The sequence below is a fragment of the Quercus robur genome, chromosome 3 (assembly GCF_932294415.1).
Source record: "Quercus robur chromosome 3, dhQueRobu3.1, whole genome shotgun sequence".
NCBI lineage: Eukaryota > Viridiplantae > Streptophyta > Magnoliopsida > Fagales > Fagaceae > Quercus > Quercus robur.
The window spans coordinates 6265543-6288151 of NC_065536.1; the positions used below are offsets into that span (position 1 = coordinate 6265543).

The 22609-nt window shown below is 43.8% G+C and overlaps 1 protein-coding gene across 1 annotated transcript; it reads left to right on the top strand.

Annotated features, from left to right (window-relative positions):
- The first annotated feature begins 1628 nt into the window (after window positions 1-1628).
- Window positions 1629-2723, top strand: LOC126719147 (uncharacterized). The gene is made up of 2 exons (XM_050421732.1): window positions 1629-2309; window positions 2469-2723. The coding sequence occupies exons 1-2, from the start codon at window positions 1629-1631 to the stop codon at window positions 2721-2723; spliced, it is 936 nt and encodes a 311-aa protein (XP_050277689.1).
- The last annotated feature ends 19886 nt before the right edge of the window (window positions 2724-22609 follow it).

Genomic DNA, 22609 nt, shown 5'->3' on the forward strand with positions numbered 1-22609 from the left:
AAAGACATGGGCCTAGGATATCCCAACCCAACCATGCTGGGCCGGACCTGCTTAGGGCGTCCGAGGAGGAGTACCTCCTCGGACTCGCCAAGTGAGTGTCCGACTCACACCCTATACATGGTGAAAAGTCACCCAATAAGAAGGAACGGTGCATGACATTAGGGGAAGGGGGCAACCACTACTGCCGCATTAAATGCCTGGGAACTACTTTTCCAGCCGCATTAATGTAGAAGGGACAGGAGCACAGAATTGTCTTGGCCAGTACGACTCACAGAAAAGAGGGAGGATGTCCTATGGGACAGGCACTCAAGTGGAGACCCAGATGATTAACAAGTGTAGGGTTGAGATCTTAGTAAGAGTGCTATATAAGAGAAGGAAATCCCCATGGCCAAGGCATCGCAAGCGGAAAGAAGAAAAAAGATAGAGGAGGAGAAAAGAGACAGAGACAGAAAACGGAAGATACAGCGCCAGGGACTGTTATCCCGAAAGCTTGGAGGAATATCTCTACGTCCAACTGGTTGCATGGCTTGTCCATAACCACGTCCCCGCTGTCAAAGACCTAGTTCTATAACCTACTCTCTACAAATTCATTGTCGTGGGACCTTTGGGCCAGAATCGCCCGCCTGTTGGGCCTAAGCCCCAAAAACAACCCCTACAATTGGCGCCGTCTGTGGGAAGAACTTGTGTCTCGACAAGCGAAACAGTCAGGGATGGAAGGATCAGGTCCGCGCCAAACTGGACATGCAGAATCTCAACGACAAGACAACTTTGTAAACCTTGAACGAGCGAAGGACCAAGATAATCAACGAGAGGGCAGTGTGAGCACCTCTCACACAAGTAGAAGTCGCTCGAAAGGGAAAGATCACGCGTCCCACCAGCACAACGAGCGGAAGGCTCTACAACAAGAGATTGATGATTTGAAGAAGAAGCTGCGTCGAGCCCAGCAGAAACATCCTTTGCCCGTTTCAGATACAAGCAGTGGTGAGGATGAAGAGTACAGACGAAGAACGAGAACCCCCCCGAGTGAAACGTTCTCGTACGAGGAAGAGCGGCCTCACAAGCGCGGTCGCAAAAGCCCATCTTACCGAGGCCTGGTCAATGACGCCATGAGCAAGGCCCTAGACCGGATCTCCCAGTCGCCATTCACTCGTAGAATAGAGAGGGCAGTGCTTCCTCGGCGGTTTAATCAGCCAACGTTTATCCCATACAATGGTCGAACTGACCCAGTAGAACACGTGAGCCAATTCAACCAAAGGATGGCCGTCCACTCCAAGGACGAGGCGTTAATGTGTAAGGTGTTTCCATCCAGCTTGGGACCACTAGCGATGAGATGGTTTGATGCCCTCCCACCGAATTCCATAGACTCCTTTAAACAGCTGACACAAGCCTTTGGTTCCCGTTTCATTACCAGCACCAGAGTCCCTCGACCCCTCGATTCCCTCTTATCCTTATCCATGCGAGAAGGGGAAACGCTGAAGGCCTACTCGGACAGATATTGGGAGACGTACAACGAGATCGAAGGTAATTATGAGGACGTCGCCATCAGTACCTTCAAAAGGGGCCTGCCCATAGAGCATGGCTTGAGAAAGTCTCTCACTGGGAAACCAATCACCAACGTGCGACAACTCATGGACAGGATAGACAAGTACAAGAGGGTCGAGGATGACCAGCAGATTGGGAAAGGAAAGTCGAAGTTTGTCCCTCAGGAGAGGAGGGACTTCAGGTCGGACCGTTTCAGTAGCAGTAACAAGCCGAGGAGAGATTATGTAGAACAATCTGGATCTACAGGGGCTCAGGTAGTCCACGCTGTGTTCCGAGAACCGCTGCACGAGATCCTGGAGAAGATAAAGCTTGAGCATTTCTTTCAATGGCCAAATAAGATGTCAGGCGATCCCTCAAAACGCAATCAGAATCTATACTGTGCGTATCACCAAGAGCCTGGTCACGTCACTGACGAATGTAGGAACCTAAAAAACTATTTGGATCGACTTGTCCGAGAGGGAAAGCTCAGGCATCTGCTGCACCGCCCCGAGCAGTCCAATGTCGATACCAGACAAAGTGCGTTGAGGCCGCCCATAGGCACAATAAATGTTATTCTTGCCGCACCTGGGAGAACCGGTCCCGGCCCGTTCAGAGTGATGTCAGTGGGTAGGTTTCCGACAGAGCCAGGTGAAAGAGGATCAAAGAGAGCCAGAGGGAGGGCCTCGCCATTAATTGAGTTCACGGATGAGGATAAGGAAGGAACCATTCAGCCCCATAAAGATGCCCTAGTCGTGACACTTAGAATAGGAGGTTATGACGTGAAGAAGGTTTTAGTTGATCAGGGTAGCGCCGTGGAGATAATGTACCCAGACTTGTACAAGGGGCTGAACTTGAAGCAGGAAGACCTGTCGCCATACGATTCACCCCTGCTTAGCTTTGAGGGAAAAGTAGTCATCCCGAAAGGCATGATTAGGTTGCCTGTGCAGACGGACACAGAAGTCGTGGAAGTGAACTTCATCGTGGTGGACGCGTACTCCCCCTACACAGCCATTGTTGCACGGCCATGGCTTCACACATTAGGGGCTGTATCGTCAACCCTGCACCAGAAAGTGAAGTATCCATCAGAGGGTCGAATCAAAGAGGTATTAGGGGACCAAGGAATGGCTAGGCAATGCATGGTGTCGGCGATTGCTCGACAATCAAGCAGTGAACCTTCCACTTTGGCCGAGAATAGCTTATAGCAATCAAGGAGCCCGGTCCTAGCTACAGGAAATGAAGGACCAGCCATGGAGGTGAGCTGTGAGGAACTGGAGAAAGTGCTTGTTGGATCGGACCCCGAGAGGTTTTTCCAAGTCGGTTCGGAATTGCCAGAACCAGAGAAGTCGGCGCTCATTAATTTTCTTCGACGAAATGAGGACGTATTCGCCTGGGATCCTTATGAAGCCCCCGGGGTTGATTCAGACCTAATACGCCATCACCTTAACGTTGATCCAGCTATTCCACCCAAGAAGCAGCCTCCCCGGCGCCCGTCGAAGGAGCATGCGGACGCTGTGAGAGAGGAAGTCGCAAAGTTGAAGAGAGCCGGGGCTATCAAGGAAGTATTTTACCACGAATGGTTGGCGAACACTGTCGTAGTGAAGAAGAAGAGTGGAAAATGGCGAGTCTGCGTGGACTTCACGGACTTAAACAAGGCCTGCCCAAAGGATCCTTTACCGATGCCGCGGATAGACCGACTGGTAGATGCAACTGTCGGGCATCCCCGAATGAGTTTTTTGGACGCTTTCCAGGGTTACCATCAGATATCCTTGGCCACTGAAGACCAGGAAAAAACTGCTTTCGTCACCCCAGTCGGCAACTATCATTATAAGGTGATGTCTTTTGGTCTGAAGAATGCCGGGTCAACCTATCAAAGGATGATGACTAGGATGTTTGAGCAACAGATGGGAAGAACTATCGAGGTGTATATAGACGATATGGTAGTAAAGAGTAAATTGGTGGCCGACCACATCAGGGATCTCGACGAAGTGTTTCAAATCCTGAGAAGGTACAAGCTGCGACTGAACGCATCCAAGTGCTCATTTAGGGTGGGATCAGGGAAATTCCTTGGTTACATGGTAACCCACCGGGGAATCGAGGTTAACCCTGACCAAATAAGAGCCATTCATGGTATGCAGTCCCCTCGGAATCCCAAAGAAGTCCAAAAGCTTACCGGCATGATAGCAGCTTTAAACCGTTTCATCTCCCGCTCAGCAGACCGGTGCAGACCTTTTTTCCTCCTATTGCACAAGTGGAAGGGTTTCGAGTGGACTGAAGAGTGTGATTTAGCATTCCAACAGCTCAAGGAATATCTCGCCCGACCACCGATCATGTCCAGTCCCGAGGCTGATGAGGTGTTATATGCGTACATCGCAGTCGCCGCTCATGCGGTGAGCCTAGTACTAATCCGAGAGGACAATGGCACGCAGCGGCCCGTGTATTACGTTAGCAAGTCACTACAGGAGGCGAAGACCCAGTACCTTCCCCTCGAAAAGGCAATATTGGCGGTCGTGCAAGCTACAAAAAAGCTTCCTCATTATTTTCAGGCACATACAGTGGTTGTGTTAACTCAACTCCCATTGAAATCAGTCCTACGAAGCGCCGACTACACGGGGAGAATAGCTAAATGGGGAACCCTCTTGAGCGCTTTTGACATTAGATACATGCCTCGCACCGCCATAAAGGGTCAAGTCCTCGCCGATCTGGTGGCTGAATTTGCAGAGCCTATCTTAGAAGGGGTGGAAGTGTTGGGATCACCGAGTGACGATAGGAGATTGGTCGGCGCAGTTTCTCTGTAAGATCATGATAAGTGGAGAGCATACATCGATGGTGCAGCAAACCACAGGGGCTCCGGTGTGGGGCTCGTTCTAATCTCTCCCGATGGTATAACCTTGGAAAAGTCGTTAAGACTGGGATTCTCGGCAACAAATAACGAAGCCGAATATGAGGCACTGCTGGAGGGGATGTCTATGATCCGGAAAATGGATGGAAAATGCGCGAGCATATTCTCGGATTCGAGACTCATAGTAGGGCAAATAAACTGAGAATTGGAGGCGAAAGATGAAAGAATGCGACGGTACCTTGCCCAAGCTAAACGCCTACAGGCCTACTTCGACGACTTCCATTTAACGCATATACCCAGAAGCGGGAACACTCACGCCGACTCTCTGGCAACACTGGCCACCTCCTCGGCTCAGCCTCTTCCGCGGGTAATTCTTGTCGAGGACCTCTGCCACCCAACGGAAGCGGAGGAAAGCAGTATTCGGGTACACAACGCTGGGGAGGGACCAAGCTGGATGGACCCTCTTGTCCGGTTCTTGAAACACGACTCCTTACCGGATGATAAAGTCGAGGCCGACAAAATCAAGAGGAGAGCTCCTCGATTCTGGTTGTCCGAGGACTCCAAACTTTACAAACGTTCTTTCTCAGGGCCGTACTTGCTGTGTGTACACCCAGGAGCTACGAAGCTCATTCTGGAGGAGTTGCATGAGGGGATTTGCGGAAGCCATACGGGGGGCCGGTCCCTCTCCCACAGAGCCATGACCCAGGGTTATTGGTGGCCAAGCATGCATAAGGAGGCTCTAGAATATGTGAAGAAGTGCGACCAATGCCAAAGGTTTGCTCCGAATATACACCAACCGGGCGGGGTGCTTAACCCGTTGTCCAGCCCTTGGCCATTCGCACAATGGGGCCTAGACATACTAGGGCCGTTCCCCAAAGCTGCCGGGAACAAGAAGTTTCTTCTCGTCGGCACTGATTACTTCACAAAGTGGGTTGAGGCTGAAGCGCTGGCAAACATTAGGGATGTCGACGTCAAGAGGTTTATCTGGAAAAATATCGTGACCCGTTTCGGAACCCCACACACCCTAATCTTGGACAATGGCCTCCAATTTGACAGCAAGCTCTTTAGGAGATATTGCAGTGAACTGGGGATTACCAACCGATACTCCACACCAGCTTACCCGCAGAGTAATGGACAAGCAGAAGCCATCAACAAAACCATAGTGAACGGATTGAAGAAGAGGCTGGACGACGTGAAAGGGAGGTGGATTGAGGAACTCGCCCATGTCTTGTGGACGTACCGCACCACGCCTCGCCGATCCACGGGAGAAACCCCCTTTTCTTTGACCTACGGGGCCGAGGCTGTCATCCCATTGGAGATAAATTTTCCCTCCCAGAGGATTACTACATTCAACCCCATTACTAACAACGGGCTTCTAGAAAAAAGCCTGGACCTCCTCGAAGAGAGAAGGGAAAGCGCGAGGGTGCACCTAGCTCAGTATCAACAAAAGATCAAGCAAGGCTATGATGCCAAGGTGAAGTCGAGACCATTGGCGCCCGGGGACTTAGTGCTGAGGAAAGTCCTGGGCAATGCGAGGAACCCATCATGGGGAAAGCTTGGACCGAATTGGGAGGGTCCATACCGCATCACATCAGTGGCTGGTGTTGGTGCGTACTTTTTGGAAGACCTAGACGAACGTGTAGTGCCACGTCCGTGGAATGTAAATAACCTGAAAAGATACTTTTATTAATGAGATACACCATGTTGATACAGCTTTATTGCGCAACTACAGTCAATACGTGTTAAACAGAACCCAAGTCCTAGATGGCTCCTCGGACCACAGACTTGGGGGAAATTAACCACGCAACTACAGTCAATACGTGTTAAACAGAACCTAAGTCCTGGATGGCTCCTCGGACCACAGACTTGGGGGAAATTAACCACGCAACTACAGTCAATACGTGTTAAACAGAACCCAAGTCCTGGATGGCTCCTCGGACCACAGACTTGGGGGAAATTAACCACGCAACTACAGTCAATACGTGTTAAACAGAACCTAAGTCCTGGATGGCTCCTCGGACCACAGACTTGGGGGAAATTAACCACGCAACTACAGTCAATACGTGTTAAACAGAACCCAAGTCCTGGATGGCTCCTCGGACCACAGACTTGGGGGAAATTAACCACGCCACTACTGTCAATACGTGTTAAACAGAACCCAAGTCCTGGATGGCTCCTCGAACCACAGACTTGGGGGAAATTAACCACGCAACTACAGTCAATACGTGTTAAACAGAACCCAAGTCCTGGATGGCTCCTCGGACCACAGACTTGGGGGAAATTAACCACGCAACTACTGTCAATACGTGTTAAACAGAACCCAAGTCCTGGATGGCTCCTCGGACCACAGACTTGGGGGAAATTAACCACGCAACTACAGTCAATACGTGTTAAATAGAACCCAAGTCCTGGATGGCTCCTCGGACCACAGACTTGGGGGAAATTAACCACGCAACTATCCGCGAAACGTGTTAAACAGAACCCAAGCCCTGGATGGCTCCTCGGACCACAGGCTTGGGGGAAATTAACCACGCGACTATTCTCAATAAGTGTTGTGCGGATTCTCAGCCACGGTTTTTGCCCAATTATAAATTAGTGCCATTCTAACGTATTCATTCGTTATTGCTTGACTTTCAGCAGCAAAGTGGCAAAACCAATATCCATTCATGATGAAAACAAAATAGAATAAAGCAACGATATAAGAAATAAAATAACTTTTGTCATTTAGTGTTCAAAATAACTCGGTTCACAAACATTAGTGAGGATTAAACAAAACGAGTCTCAAAAAGCAAAACAAACAAATCCCTACACTAAGTCCCTAAGAGCCTTGAGTCGGGGCAGGCTGATCGTCTGCTGCTGGATTCTCAAGTGCGACTTCCTGGGCCTGGGCAAGGATCTCGCTGATGCGAAGACTGTCCTCAGTTGGTTGGCCCTGTGAGGCTTGCTCCGTGCTCCCAGCCTCGAGAACAGAGGAGTCTGTTTGAGGAGGCTCAGTGGAGGCGACCTCACCAGGAATCTCACGTATCTCCGCCGGGAAAAAGATGTTCTCAGCTTTCCTGAGATCAGAATCTGCAGGGACGGATGCCCGATCCATGGCCACGCCCCAGGTCGAAGTAACATATTCCCTGCAGACGGTGGCAACTTCCTCGGCCAGTCTCTCCTCAGTATCGTGGACTCCACGTTCATATGAAGCCGCCACAGCCTTCTCGGCAACCTCCCTGGACAAGCGAGCTTCCTCCTTGGTCCTGGCAAGCTCAACCTTAAGCTCCGAAATTGCCTGTTGCTCCGCTGCCAGTCTTTCCTCAGAATGACGAAGCTGCTTGCGCAGATCGTCAGCTTGCTTTTCAGCGTTTTTAAGGCCAGCCTCTGCACTCGCATTGGCCTTCTTCGCCTCCTTTAGTTCATTGCTCTGACAATCAAAATCTCTTTTGAGATCGCCAGCGGCCCTCTCAGCTGCAGAACGGGACTGAGCTTCCCTATGCACCTCCTCACGGGCCTTCTTGGCCCACTCCTCAGCAACGTAAATTTGTTGAGTGACCTACACCCGGACAGAAATAAAGATGACATCAAAACAAGACGATAAGAGGGCACTTAATATAAAGACGAGGTAGAAGAGTCTACTTACCATAGCCAGGTCCCTCTTCAGTGACATAAAAACTTCTGGCTGACGAGTCTTCCTAAGACCCTCCATGTCACGGGGCAATAGAAGAGGCTGCTGTAGTGCCTCGGCCAAGAGGGAAGCTTGCTCTCGCTGGGTTTCCCATAGAGTCGCATCCCAGAGGATTGGGGCGCCATCTAACTCGATCCGAGGAGACCATGTTCGTGGCCCCCTCATAATGGTCGCCTCATCTCGGCTCTCCGTGGACCTGGTCCTTTTCTCTCGGGGCTCTTTCGTCTCCTTACCCTTCTTTTTAGGCCCGGCCTTCTCACGGGCAACCTCTCCCTCCTCCGTCTCTTCTGCAGACCTCTTTCGCCTTAAATTAGGCATGGGCTGCAGCGTCGCATCCGATGAAGGAGGGGGAGGAGGAACGGGAGCTTTGGGGACCATCTGTCCCTTCGGGACCGCCTTGGAGGTCTGCCCTTTGGACCTGTTAGATAGAAGACCCCTGAGGCCAGTCCTCGGCTGGAGATCCATTCCTTCTTCTTCTTCGGTGTCTTCGCTGATATCAGGTCGCGCGATGACCAGACCAATACCAGGAGCCGCTGAGGTGCGGTCTAAATCAGCGTCAGAATCGGAGAGCTCTACTACCCTGACCGATGCCTCCCCTTCCTCAGTAAATTGAAACTGGTCTATCTGATCCTCTAAGGATGAATGTGAAGAACCAGCTTCCTCCTCTGGGATAACTACTGGGGGAAAGGCTCGTTGGGGAGGTAACCGAACAGGAGGCAAGTCTCTATCAGCAAGAAAACCTGATATGGAGACGTCAATGCGTGCCAACCTCGGACTGCCAGCCCTTATAGCTTGTCCGGCTTCCACCAGGGCTCGAGTGAGTGGAATATAGTCCAAAATCAAAGGAGCTGACCGTAGTTGTCCGTCTGCGCTAACGAAGATCTCGGACCTCAGGAGGTAATTCAGGGCCGGGACGTTGACCAAGCTCAGCCGAGGTTGGGTTCGCTCCTTGTCTGCGAAGACCGTTAAAAGGTTTATGTTAGTCCGAGGAGACATGCAACCATGCAAACAAGTTTAAAATAAAGGAAAAAGGAGGGAGAGGAGGTTGAAACTAAAGTCCTCCTCACGGAATCTAGTTCTATGGCACCCCACCTGGCTCTCCCGCCCTGGTCGGACAGTGAAGGCCGTCATACCATGGTCCGGAGACGATCAAATGGTCGTCCTTCAAGCCTTTGCTGGACTTCGGAAGGCAGGATATCAACCTCACTTCGTCGGTCCTGGACTTTAGATAATATGTGTCACCGAGCTTATGGCATTCATAAAGATGAACCACGTCGTGCCATGAGAGGCCGAGGTTCATCTAATCGTTTAGGGTTTCGACACACCCCAAGATCCGGAACAGATTAGCGATGCATTGATGGGGGGCCAATCTATGACCACGTAGGTAATCCCTAGTTATTCTCCCCATTGGAATAGTCATTCCTCCTTCCACGAAGGCTATCATTGGAATCGCGACTTCCCCTGTTCTCCGCTTGAGCAGAATTTCGTCCTGATGACAGTACTCTAAACCTACCTCCGGTGGGATACGATACTTCGCCCTGAAGCCCGCCATACCGGCCGGAGAATCTACCATTTTCTCAAGCCTACCCATCCCCTCTAATCCTAAAGACGACTTGAAGGCAGTATGATTAATGAAGAGTAATGGAGAAAAAACACGCACTTACGGTTAAGAAGCTCGAAGGAGTCTTCAGGAGAATGGCTGCGGAAGTGAGAACGGACTGAAGGAGAAAGCTCTGAGACGTTCTGAATACTGGAATACTCGTAAAAAATGAGGGACAAACGCCCCCAAAACCCATTATACTCAGAAGAAGTTGAACAGACGCACTTGCGTCTAAAGCGGGTGAAACGTTGTCCACCGTAGATCCAGCCTCCAACCGTTGGATTGGGCGAGTGTAAAACCTCGAGAGCTGCGGTTACTTTTCCCTGGGTCATTAAATGCCCTCAACATTAATGGGGCACGTGAAGGCATGCTCCCCCCTACGCGTGTGCAGCATTGATTCGACGCAAACTGTCTGGTGAGTATCAAAATCTCGCCTTTTCTCCTCGGACGTAGAAGAAAGGCCGGAATTTTGAGGGGCTATTGTGGGGGTAAAATCCGTCAATCAATGTTGGGCCCTAGCACATGCACTAAGCCCAACCACGACGAGAAGAAAAGACATGGGCCTAGGATATCCCAACCCAACCATGCTGGGCCGGACCTGCTTAGGACGTCCGAGGAGGAGTACCTCCTCGGACTCGCCAAGTGAGTGTCCGACTCACACCCTATACATGGTGAAAAGTCACCCAATAAGAAGGAACGGTGCATGACGTTAGGGGAAGGGGGCAACCACTACTGCCGCATTAAATGCCTGGGAACTACTTTTCCAGCCGCATTAATGTAGAAGGGACAGGAGCACAGAATTGTCTTGGCCAGTGCGACTCACAGAAAAGAGGGAGGATGTCCTATGGGACAGGCACTCAAGTGGAGACCCAGATGATTAACAAGTGTAGGGTTGAGATCTTAGTAAGAGTGCTATATAAGAGAAGGAAATCCCCATGGCCAAGGCATCGCAAGCGGAAAGAAGAAAAAAGATAGAGGAGGAGAAAAGAGACAGAGACAGAAAACGGAAGATATAGCGCCAGGGACTGTTATCCCGAAAGCTTGGAGGAATATCTCTACGTCCAACTGGTTGCATGGCTTGTCCATAACCACGTCCCCGCTGTCAAAGACCTAGTTCTATAACCTACTCTCTACAAATTCATTGTCGTGGGACCTTTGGGCCAGAATCGCCCGCCTGTTGGGCCTAAGCCCCAAAAACAGCCCCTACAGGTACAATAAATAAAAAATTGCACCTAAGCTTGTCAAAATATATATAATCACATTCTAAAAAACGAGTAACTAATTAAATAAATATATAGTTACTAGTAAAAATACATGATTAAATCAATATTGCATTAGAAATTATTAATTTTGATCCTTTTCTAAAATTATCCTTGTTGATTTGTGTGAAAAGAATTCAGTGTAATCAAGTTCATCTTATTAAGTGTAGTCTTAGGCTTAGCCATGAATCTTACTTTATATTTTCTCTACAAATCAAATAGATCTATATTTTATATTATAGACGCCTTATTTAAACTCAAGGTGCATTGTTTTATTCATTGAAAATTTTAGCAATATGTTGCGTTTTGGTCTTTTTTAGTCTTTATTCATTGGATTGAAACAAAATCACTCCTTAGCTTTGGAAATTTTATGCTTTTATCAAGGTATAGGTTGATTGGAAATTTTTTGTGTCACACTGCCGTTTGGAAATTTCAACGTAAGACCACTTGCACAATTATACAAGACTTAGAAAGAGTAGGTAACTTTTATCCGATTCTCAAAAAAAGAAAAAGGAAAAAAGGTAACTTTTATCCAAAAAAAGAGAGTAATCAATCCTATCTTGTTGAATGCAATCCTTTGCTACAAGTCTTGCTTTATATCTATCTACAGATCAATTAGACCTATATTTTATTTTATGGATCCAATTACAACCATTTGGTTGTTTTCTTGAAGGTAAAGTTAAGGTGTCATATTCAAACTTACTCCGCATTGTTTTATTCATTGAAATTTTTTGCAATATTACGTTTTGGGCTTTCTAATTCTTTATTCATGGGAATGAAACAAAATCAGTCCTTGGCTCATTACCAGATAACCAACGATTGGATGATTTTATATTGAATTGATTCCCGAAACTTCATAAATTGTTGTGAATAAAAAATCTTCAGAAGATTTATTTGCCAATTCAAGTTTGTTTATTGTTCTTTGTAGTTTAAGCATGAGCATTTTAATGGTATAGATCAACCATCTATATTATTATGATCTCTTGCTGTGTGACATGAAATATAAGCAATATATTAGCATGTTTACTTTCATATTGTGAAAATTCACCTTGGATTTGACTTTGCAATTGGAAGGGTAAAGTGATCCAACCTTCCTCCTCAAACAATCCATTTCTTCCCCAGAGATGGCCTAAAACATTTTGCTGCTGATCCACGATCAGAACGTTGCATCATTAATATCACCATTCACCACCACACTAAGGCTGCGTTTGAATCGACTTCAAACGCATTCCGGAAATGATTTTCCGGAAAATAGGTGTGTTTGGTTGGTCCGAAAAATTCTATTTTCCGGAAATTGAAATCCGTTGACCGAAAAAAAACGCCTTTGACCACGGAAATCAATTACCGGCTCTATTTTCACTTCAAAGGATTTCCGGAAAAGAGAGAGAGAGAGAGAGAGCGCGCGCGCGCGAGGGAGAAGACCAGTAACGGCGCAATCTCCAGTCCTAAGACCAGTCCGACGGCGCGATCGACGGCGCAATCTCGCGAACGTCGTTCGCGAGATCGCGCCGTTGATCGCGATCTCGCGAAGCGTCGATCGCGATCTCGCGAACGCGAGATCGCGCCGTCGCGAGATCGCGACGTTGATCGCGATCTCGCCTTCGCCAGATTGCGCCGGATCGAGATCGCGATCGACGGCGCGATCTCGCGAAGCGTCGATCGCGATCTCGCGAACGCGAGATCGCGCCGTCGCGAGATCGCGACGTTGATCTCGATCTCGCAACGTTGATCGCGATCTCGCCTTCGCGAGATCGCGCCGGCGAGATCGCGATCGCGCGATCTGGATTTGGGTTTTCTGGGTTTGGTTTTGCCCCTAGATTTGTGTTTTCCTTTCTTCTTTTCCAAACACTAGAAAATGTTTTCCGGAAAATTTTTTGAAATGCAACCAAACACACACAAATATTTTCCTTTTCCAGAAATTAACATTTCCGGAAAATATGTATTTTCCGGAAAACGTTTTACGGCAACCAAACACAGCCTAAAGTGCAAGTTGATTGGAAATTTTATGTAATAGGCTAGCAGGGGGTAATGGAATTTTTAATCGTTATCAAGGTGCAAGGTGATTGGAAATTTTATGTGTCACACTGCCACTTTAAAATTTTAAAATAGGACCACTTGCACAATTTTACAAGTTTTTGTTTTATTTTTTTTCTAACACAATTATACAAGAGTTAGAAAGAGTACTAGAGTAGGTAACAGGTTAGAGGATTCATGGCTCATGCTCATCAAAAAAATTATACAAACAAATATTCTTTGCATTTTTCCCATCTCATTCCTCCCCTTCTCAATTAGGCCTCAAGAGTCACTGGCACTATAAATCTTGATGAGAATTCCTATATAATCTCTAATAATTCAATTTTGTTAAGTAAAGCAGTAATAGTGAAAGAAACAAACTATCACTTTTTAAAAAAAAAAAAATTATTTTCCACTATTGTTTTCTTTTCATGAGGACATTGCTTCTTCATCCTTTATTCTTTTTTTAATTTCTAGTGGTTTATTTATGGCTAGCACTAAAATGAGTTAAAAAAAAAAAACTGTTTTCCTTTACACTAATTGTTATTTTTATGATCAAATTGGCAATTAATTGATTGGAATAGTGTCTGATTTTTTTTTTTTTTTTTTTTTGGGAACAAAATGATCCATACTTTTAATTGTTGGTTTCAGGAGAGTTAAATGGCGTAAATTTAATAGTTGGGTTAAAATGTTGGCAAACCCATTAAAACTTGTCTTCGATTCTCATCCACTAGAAATGTTAATTTTTTGGGCTACTTTTTTGCATGTGTTTGAGTCAACCAAATGGTTTGGACTGGAAGCTTATGCTATATGTTTCACTTGCTTTTCACTTCTAAATTTTATGAACTTTTATTGTATGACTGCTAACACAAATTTGGCATTTGAGAAGTACTTGTTATACCACATGGGACAAGGGAAAGATGTCTCAAATGGACAAGACAAACTTATTCCAAAAAGACAACCTTTATTTGGTTTGTCAAGGGAAAACAAAAAAATGGAAACCTAGTTCCAAATCATACAAAAGAGCAATTAGATCTACATCAATCATAATCTTTGATTAGCAATTAGTAAAACAACTAAGAACTATTTCCCAAAAATAATAATAATAATAATGACCTATCCATGTTGATTTGGGGCTACTATAAAAATTCATCCAAATCCATATCTTCTTGTTTGTGAGCCCAAAATGAAAGATTTTGTTTTGGCGGCCCAAAACATATTTCCAAACCGGCCAGTAGAAAGAAAAAGGTCCAAATCCACACTATTAATCATTTTTTTTGGGGGGGGGGGGGGGGGGGAACGTAAAAGATAGAATTTTATTCAAAGCTATTTGTATAGTTGTTACAAGGCCAAAATGGCCCATTAGCATGTTTTTTTGAAATATTTAGCAACAGAACACTGTTTCGGAAATAATTAGGGAAATACCACTTTTTCTGGTACTCGAGCTTGGTGAGCTCGAGTACCATGTTTTTCACTGGTCAAACATCTTCTCAAAAAAAAAAAACGCCGCTATAGGGCCCGAAAACGTCACTATAGGGCTTAAAAACGCCACTATAGGGCCCCTTGAACCTGTTATGGGGACTTATAAAAAAATTTTGCAGGAAAACGCCGCTATAGGGCCCAAAAACGTCACTATAGGGCTTAAAAACGCCACTATAGGGCCCCTTGAACCTGTTATGGGGACTTATAAAAAAAAATTTGCAGGAAAACGCCGCTATAGGGCCCGAAAATGTCACTATAGGGCCCCTTCCTGGTATGGGGGCTTAAAAACGCCGCTATAGGGCTCGAAAACGTCACTATAGGGCTTAAAAACGCCACTATAGGGCTCCTTGAATATAGGGCAACAGTGGATTAAAAAAACATGGTACTCGAGCTCACCAAGCTCAAGTACCAGAAAAAGTGGTATTTCCTTAATTATTTCCGAAACAGTGCTCTGTTGCTAAATATTTCAAAAATTAATGCTAATGGGCCATTTTGGCCGTTGTTACAAAGCATCATCCAGGACATGCTAGTTTGGAGGTACGTGGGCCTATGCATGCAGCTGCATGCCACTCGACCAAAGCAAATATAGAACATAGTCATGTGCAGCTTTTAAAGAAAAGCACTTTAGCCTTACAATACAAATCACGGACTTCAGCACTTTCTTTTGGCTATTTTTCTCAGTTCAGTCCAGTCATTGGCAGAGTCTCTGGTAATCTTGCAACAGGTTCATCGCTCCTCTCAAGATGTCACTAGGTTGAGTTTGATTTTTGTTAAAGAGCCACCTGTTTCTTGCATTCCAAATGGACCATGATACCATAGCCCAAAGCTCCAGTTCTTTGGTCGAGAGCACAGCCATTTATTCTCGCACCAATACATAAAAGTCCTTCAGCTGAGCTACGTTTCTGTAGTTTGCCTGCCACTAGCACCCACACATTCCTTGCCATAGGATAGCTCCAAAGTGCATGGGCCACTGTCTCCTCATGTTGCTGGCATATTCCACAAGCTGGGTCCACTGGCACCTTTCTTTGGTAGAGGTTTACGCGGGTAGGGAGTATATCAGAGCATGCCCTCCAAGCAAAGTTCCGAACCTTGGGAGGTATGTACAGCTGCCATATATGGTTCCAGAATTTCCTATCACTCCGAGCTGATGAATGCTCCCCTTGTTCCTGTTGTTGCTGACGGACCGTGACTTGGTAAGCCGTTTTAACCGAGAAAATGCCCTTTTTGTTTTCCTTCCAGATTAGCTCATCCTTGGTGTGTGTGTCCCTGAGGTTGATCCATTGAATATCCTCCATAGTGGAGTGCATAAAGGTCGTGTGGAGGATCTGAGCATGCCACTGCTTTGTGCTTGGGTCAAAGAGGTCACTCACTCTCAAGTTCATGTTTGCATTCGGTTGGAATTTTGGAGGGTGGGGTTGCCATTTGTGATCATCCAGTTTTATGCTTCTCCATCACCCACCTTCCAAACTGTTGCTGCGCTAATAAACTCCCTGGCTTCTAACAAACTGACCCATACAAAATATGGGTTGGAGCCCAAACCAGCCTCCATGAATGAGCAAGTAAGAAAATAGCGGGCTTTGTATACTCTGAAGAATAGTGAGTTGCTTCCTTGGATCAACCGCCATGCTTGTTTGGCTAACATAGTAAGATTGAAGGCGTGAATATGATCTCTAAACCCCATTTCACCTCTAACTTTCGGATTGCACAACTTACTCCAGTGAATTTTTTTTCTCATCTCAAATTTGGCCCCACCAAAATTTTGCTAGAGCTGAATTTATATCATCACACACCTTTTTTGGGATTTTAAACATGCTCATGAAGTATGTTGGGATGGCTTGTGCTACCGTCTTGATTAGAACCTCCCTCCCTGCCTTGGAAATATTTTTCTCCTTCCATCCCATCACTTTTTTTGTTACTCACTCCTGCACTTCCCTAAAAGTGCTCATCTTGGACTTGCCTCCCACAATTGGTAATCCAAAATACTTCTCATAGCTTGTCATGATTTGAGCACCTAGCATGTTTTGAATAGCTAGCTTTACCGATTGTTTTGTGTTTGGGTTGAAGAAGAGTGTTGTTTTTTTGCCTATTGATAGTCATGGTTTTGAAACCCGGATCAGACCGTACGGTCCGACTAGAAAAACCGTAAACCTTTCAATTTTGTGGTTTTTTAAGTTTCAAGAACCGTTCTATGTGAAAAAAGCAGGGACCCGTGCAAATCCTGGTGGGATCATGTGGTTCTGAGAACCGTGACCGGTTTTTGAGGTTCGGACGGGTTCTTTTTGTTTCAGCTTTTTCGATGAATTTTCAGTACACCGGGATGAAGTTATGATCAGATCTAGAAGAAATGAAAAAGAAATGAAAGAACACAAAAAAGAACAAAGATCAGAAGGAGATTTGATAATTTTTTGAGGTGCTTAAGCTTCACTGATTCACAATCTTCAAATCTACAGCAGAGAGAGAGACAGGTTTTTTTTTTTTGATAATCAAGAGAAGGAACTCTTTTTGATTGATAACACAAACACAAACACGAACACAGACACGAACACAAACAGACCACTGATGAAAGAGCAAATTGTTGATTGTGGAGAAGAAACCCAGCAAGCAGATGTAGGCTACTCCGGGACGAAGACCAAAGTTAAGACAGAGAGCTCACAGAAGAACAGAAAGGAGAAAGATAAAATAATGAATTATGGCTGCACTGCTTCACCGGCCAAAAGTAAAGATAGAGATGTGGTCAAGGTAGTAGTTAAGGTTGGTGGGAGAATTTATTGGAGTTCCACATTCTGCTTTGCTAGTGGTTGAAATTTTAACTTTTTATGTTTTGTTTTTATTTAAAAGAAAATAGTTGATTCTTATCTTACCAGTGGGCCACGTTGCATGCAATGCAATACAAATATCTTCCGTTCATCACATTAAATAAAGAAAGATGTTACATTCGTAATATTTTTACAATATTTTCACAATAAATTATAAATAGTTAGTTATTATTAGTTCAAATTTGAACCTAATGCTAAGATTACTTTTTTGCTTCAACAATAATAACTAGTAACAACCTGCTACTTAGAATTTGTTATAAAAATATTGTGAAAATGGTGTGGACATATCATTTTTCTTAAAGAAAATTAATGCATTCGTAATTTTATAAGTGCCATGTTGCAGACATGCAACACAATTACACAAATACCATTTTATATATATTTTTTTATATTTTTTTTTATTATAATTATTATATTATTAGATATTATCACAAATTTAATTAATCAACATAAAAAAAATACTAGGATTTAATATTTCTTAAAGTTATGAATTATGATATAGAAAATACATTTGAAAGATAGATTTCTTTGTTTCTATAAAGGAATAATAGATCTCTCTCTCTCTCTCTCTCTATATATATATATATATATATATATTTGATAGGAATAGATCTTTATATTTAATTGCACTATTTTAGTTAATTTTTTAATATTTTTACTAATTTAATATAATTATTTTCATTTTAAATAATTATTAAATTAATTATGATGTCATCACGGTTCAACCTCAGTTCGACCTTAAAAACCTTGAACCTCTTCTTTTTACGGTTCAATGAACGGTCCGGGTTTCAAAACCTTGTTGATAGTTTGACCCGATGCTCTCTCATACATTGCTAGTATATGCATCAAGTTTTGGCATTCCTCGGTTGTTGCCTCACAAAATAGTAGGCTATTATCGGCAAACAGTAAGTGTGAAACCCTTACCCCTCTATGGCATGACACCACTCCTTTCAAGAGTTTTCTATCAACGGCTAGGCGTATGAGAAAGGAGAGCCCTTCTGCTCATATCAGGAATAGATAAGGAGATAAAGGGTCCCCTTACTTGATTTCACGGGTCAGTGTGATGAGGCCTCTTGGTTTACCATTTATGAGAGTCGAGTATGATGTAGTGCACATAGTTTCATAGTAGGGTTGACCTATTGGTTAGGTAGGCCAATCTTTTGCATCATCTTTTGGAGGAACTCCTACTCCACTCGGTCATATGCCTTGCTGATGTCAAGTTTCACTGCCATGTGTCATTTTTTTCCTTTGGCCCTGATTCTCATACGGTGGAACATTTCAAAAGCAACTGTAGTATTATATGTAATGATTCTACCAGGCACAAAAGCACTTTGTAAGTTAGAAATTACATTGGGTAGTATTGATTTAAGGCTATTGGCCAACACCTTAGATATAATCTGTGATACAACGTTACCCAAGCTAATGGGACGGAATTCTGTAATGTGTTCTGGCTCTTTTTTTTTTTTTTTTTTTTTTTTTGATGAGTACAATATGTGTATAGTTCATTTTTCTTAGATATCTCCCTAAGTTAAAATAGATAATACAGCAGTAGTTACATCATGCCTTACAATATGTCAGAATTTTTGAAAAAAGATAGGTGACATACGATCGGGACTCGGTGCTTTGGATGGATGCATCTGGAAGAGTGCTGTTTTTTACTTCATCCACTGTGTGAGGGCGAAGAAAGTCTTGGGCCATGTCCTCCATCACTACCTTGTCCACTGAGTCAATCACATCCTCCATGTCTAGTGAATTGGAAGAAGTGAAGAGTTCTTTGTAGTACTCCTCTGCTATGGTGCCTATCTTTTTTTTCCTCATCTGTGTGCCACTCCCCTTCCCTATCTTACAAACCTCCAATATTATTCTTCTTTCGTCTTTGGCTCGCTCTTAGATGAAAGAATTTTGTGTTTTTATCTCCCGCCATTAGCCATATAGATCTCGATCTTTGCCTCTAAAATACTTCCTCATGGTTTAGGAGTTCATTTATCTCCCTCTTCACTTGTTGTATTCTCTCCACATTCATACCATACCCTGCCTTCTTCAATGCATTCAGTTCTCCTTGTTTTGCTTCCAACTGATCTCTAGTGTTTCCAAAGGTAGTTCTGCTCCATGCAATGAGGTCTATTTTGCACCTTTTAATTTTTTCAAAAAGGCAGTACATGGGGCTGCTTGTTGGCCGTTGATGATTCCAGGAGTTTCTAATAACTGATTCACACTCCGTATGTGCTAACTATTTTTGCTCGAACAACTGAATTTTATGTCTCCGACGCTAGGGTTGATTTGGTGGAGTCATGTCTATTAAGATAGGGTCAAGATCGGAGTAGGATGCGGAGAGATGGCTTACTTTGGCTCTCGGGAACATCTCAACTCCAATCTGTTGTTGCGATTGCCCTATCTAGTTGCTCCTCCACAAATGCTTCTTCCTCCCTGCCATTCCTCCATGTGAAACGGGATCCATTGAATCCCAGGTCCACTAGACCGCAATGGAAGAGTGTATGTCAGAACTCAAGCATAGGTGCCATCGGTCTACATACGCCACCATTCTTCTCATCAGAGGCCAAGATTTCGTTAAAATTGCCCAAACAGATCCAAGGAAGGGATGCGCAAGCATGGAGGTGTCTCATAGGCCTCCACGTTTCGGTTTTTCACTGTTCCTCCAAATGGCAATAAATTTCGATTAATCACCATAACGGTGATGCTTGCGTATGTATTCTCACATCTGTATGGTTTGGTGAATAAGTCTGTGTGTCTACAATCACGTCTGCTTTCCAAAGAAGTGCAAGACCCCCTTCGGCTGTCACATGACATTGCAAGCATGGAAGGGAAGCCTAACTCTACTTTGATCGGTTCCATCTCTTTAACAGATAATTTTGTTTCCATTAGAAACAAAATTGAGGGAGCATTCTTCCTTACCAGTTCAGCAAGGACTTCAACTGCACGGCGAGTCCTAAGTCTCCGGTAGTTCCAACTTGGGGTGATCATTGTGTTCGGTGGGGCTGAGCCTCAACCTCCACCATTGGTATTTCAGTTTGAATTGCGTTCTCCATACTCTTGAACCTCTTAGTCTCATCCGTGCCATGATCAATGCTCTCGTTATGTCTCTTTGCCCCCATTTTCACTCAGCTTGGCTGTGGGGCAACACTCTTGTGTTGTGGCTGGACAAGTGAATTTTTTCCTTCAGGGTATTGTTTTTTGGTCTTTTAGTTTCTCATGTGAGGGTTGGTCACGTGAGGGTGGGACTAGGGTTTTGTGGAGTGTTTGTTTTGCGCCGTAAGTGATGGGGACAGAGAATAAATGGCTTCCTCGATTTTCGGTTGTGTTTATTTCGGGCTGGGGTTGGTGACTTGCACGCAAACAATTGCAAAAACAAACAGTTCAATTATCCTAAGCCCTGAACAAGTATTGGACTAAAATTATTCATATAACATTCCAAAGCACAATAGATCCCCACACAATATGGATTTTACGAAATGAAAAAAAGAAAAAGAAAAAAAAAGAAGATACTACGGACAATTCAAGCTACGTAATTCGAAATTAAAAAAACCTACAAAAACAGAACACGGAGCACTGCACACTCTGTTTCAACTTTCAACTTTATTCATATTGGAAGCTCCAAATGAAGTGAAACCTACATATTGGGGGTCAGACAGGGTCGACGTTCAGAGCTATCATTTGGATATTGTCTTGGCTGCTGCTGTTGGAAACGCCATCAGGATTTAGGTAGCAGTAGCAGTAGCAGTGTTGTTAGTAAACAACCTGCGAAGTGTGAGAATGAGTGTGATGATGAGGATGACCAGGCCAAGTATTTAAACATCAAGTTTAAGGCCTAAGTTAAGCAGCGACATTTGTTTCCTGTAGTAACCAAGAGAGAAATAATTGTATGAAATACTGAAATCAACAAAAATATATGTAATTAGAGTTTCGTTAATAAAAAATATTCAGCTATATGAAGACATTGGGAGCTCAAAAAGGAACAGAAGTGAGCTATAATTGTTTTTGCGTTCTTACTATGGCTTGGATTTCAGAGGCAGAGGTCGGAATTTGGTAACAGAGGCTCGGTCCTATTAATAGAGGCAGAGGCAGGTGCAAGGCCATGACCAATGACTATCTCACTTAGAGGCGACCACTGTTAAATCCAGCCTATCCAGGCATTTTAGATTTGTTAATTGGTATCAATTGAGCCAATGACTAATGACTATCTCACTTTTAGATTTGTTAAGGCGACCACGGTTAAATCGAGACATTTTAGATTTGTTAATTGATATCAATTGAGCCAATGGGCCAATGACTAGGCATTTTAGATTTGTTAATTGATATCAAATCGAGTCATTTTAGATACACCAGTGGTTGTTTTTGTTAGCAATGTTTTCTTCATTACCTACTCGGATGTTTTGGTCAATGGCCTTTCACATGCATACCCATGCCAAGCCAATTCTTCAAATATTTGTATTACGTTGGCCTGGAGTTATTTTGTACCTCTATACTCTTCGTTTCAATAAAATTCTATCTTTACTGTCAAAAAAAGATTTGTTAATTGATATCAATTGAGCCAATGACTAATGACTATTTACATCGGCATTTTGGATTTGTTAATTGATATCAATTGAGCCAAATGAGCCAGTGACTATCTACATCGGCATTTGACTATATCGAGCCAATGAGCCAATGACTATCTACATCGGCATTTTTAATTGAGGCAGGTGTAAGGATTGGCATTTATTTGACTTGGATTTTTTTGACTTGGTTAATATTCAAAACTGCTACATCAATGTATTAATGCCATTATGTCAAAACCATTTATTTATTAACCATTCACCTTTATTATTTCTATTCTATGAGGGACTTAATCATTTCACTAACTAGTAATTTACAAGTGAATTTGAAAACTATAACATTTTTTTTTCAACTTATAATGTTCGTTTTTTATAATTGTGCTTTTTATCATCAGATCAAGACACCAATAAGTTTTTTGTGTATACGAGAATTGAATAATAAATTTTTTATACAATTATTACAAACTTTATTGGTTGAATTAATTGGAACCCACAGCTATAATTTTTATTTATGATGATCATTCTTTATCGTCAAACCATGACTACATATAAATATTTATATATATTCTTTTGTATGCTCATATATCTATTACATGTTATGCATAATATATATATATATATATATGTATATATATATATATATTTATAGTAATATTGGAGGCTTAGATAGGGTTGACGATGTTAATTTAGAGCTATCGTTTCAATTATGTCTTGGATGTCATCAATGCTGCCACTGTTGACCATGGTGTTAGTTGTAAACTTGCATAATGAGTGTGATGATGAGGATCACCCATCCAAGTATTTCAATTGCAAGTTTAAGGTCAGAAAGAAGCGAGATTTGTTCCTTACAGTAATG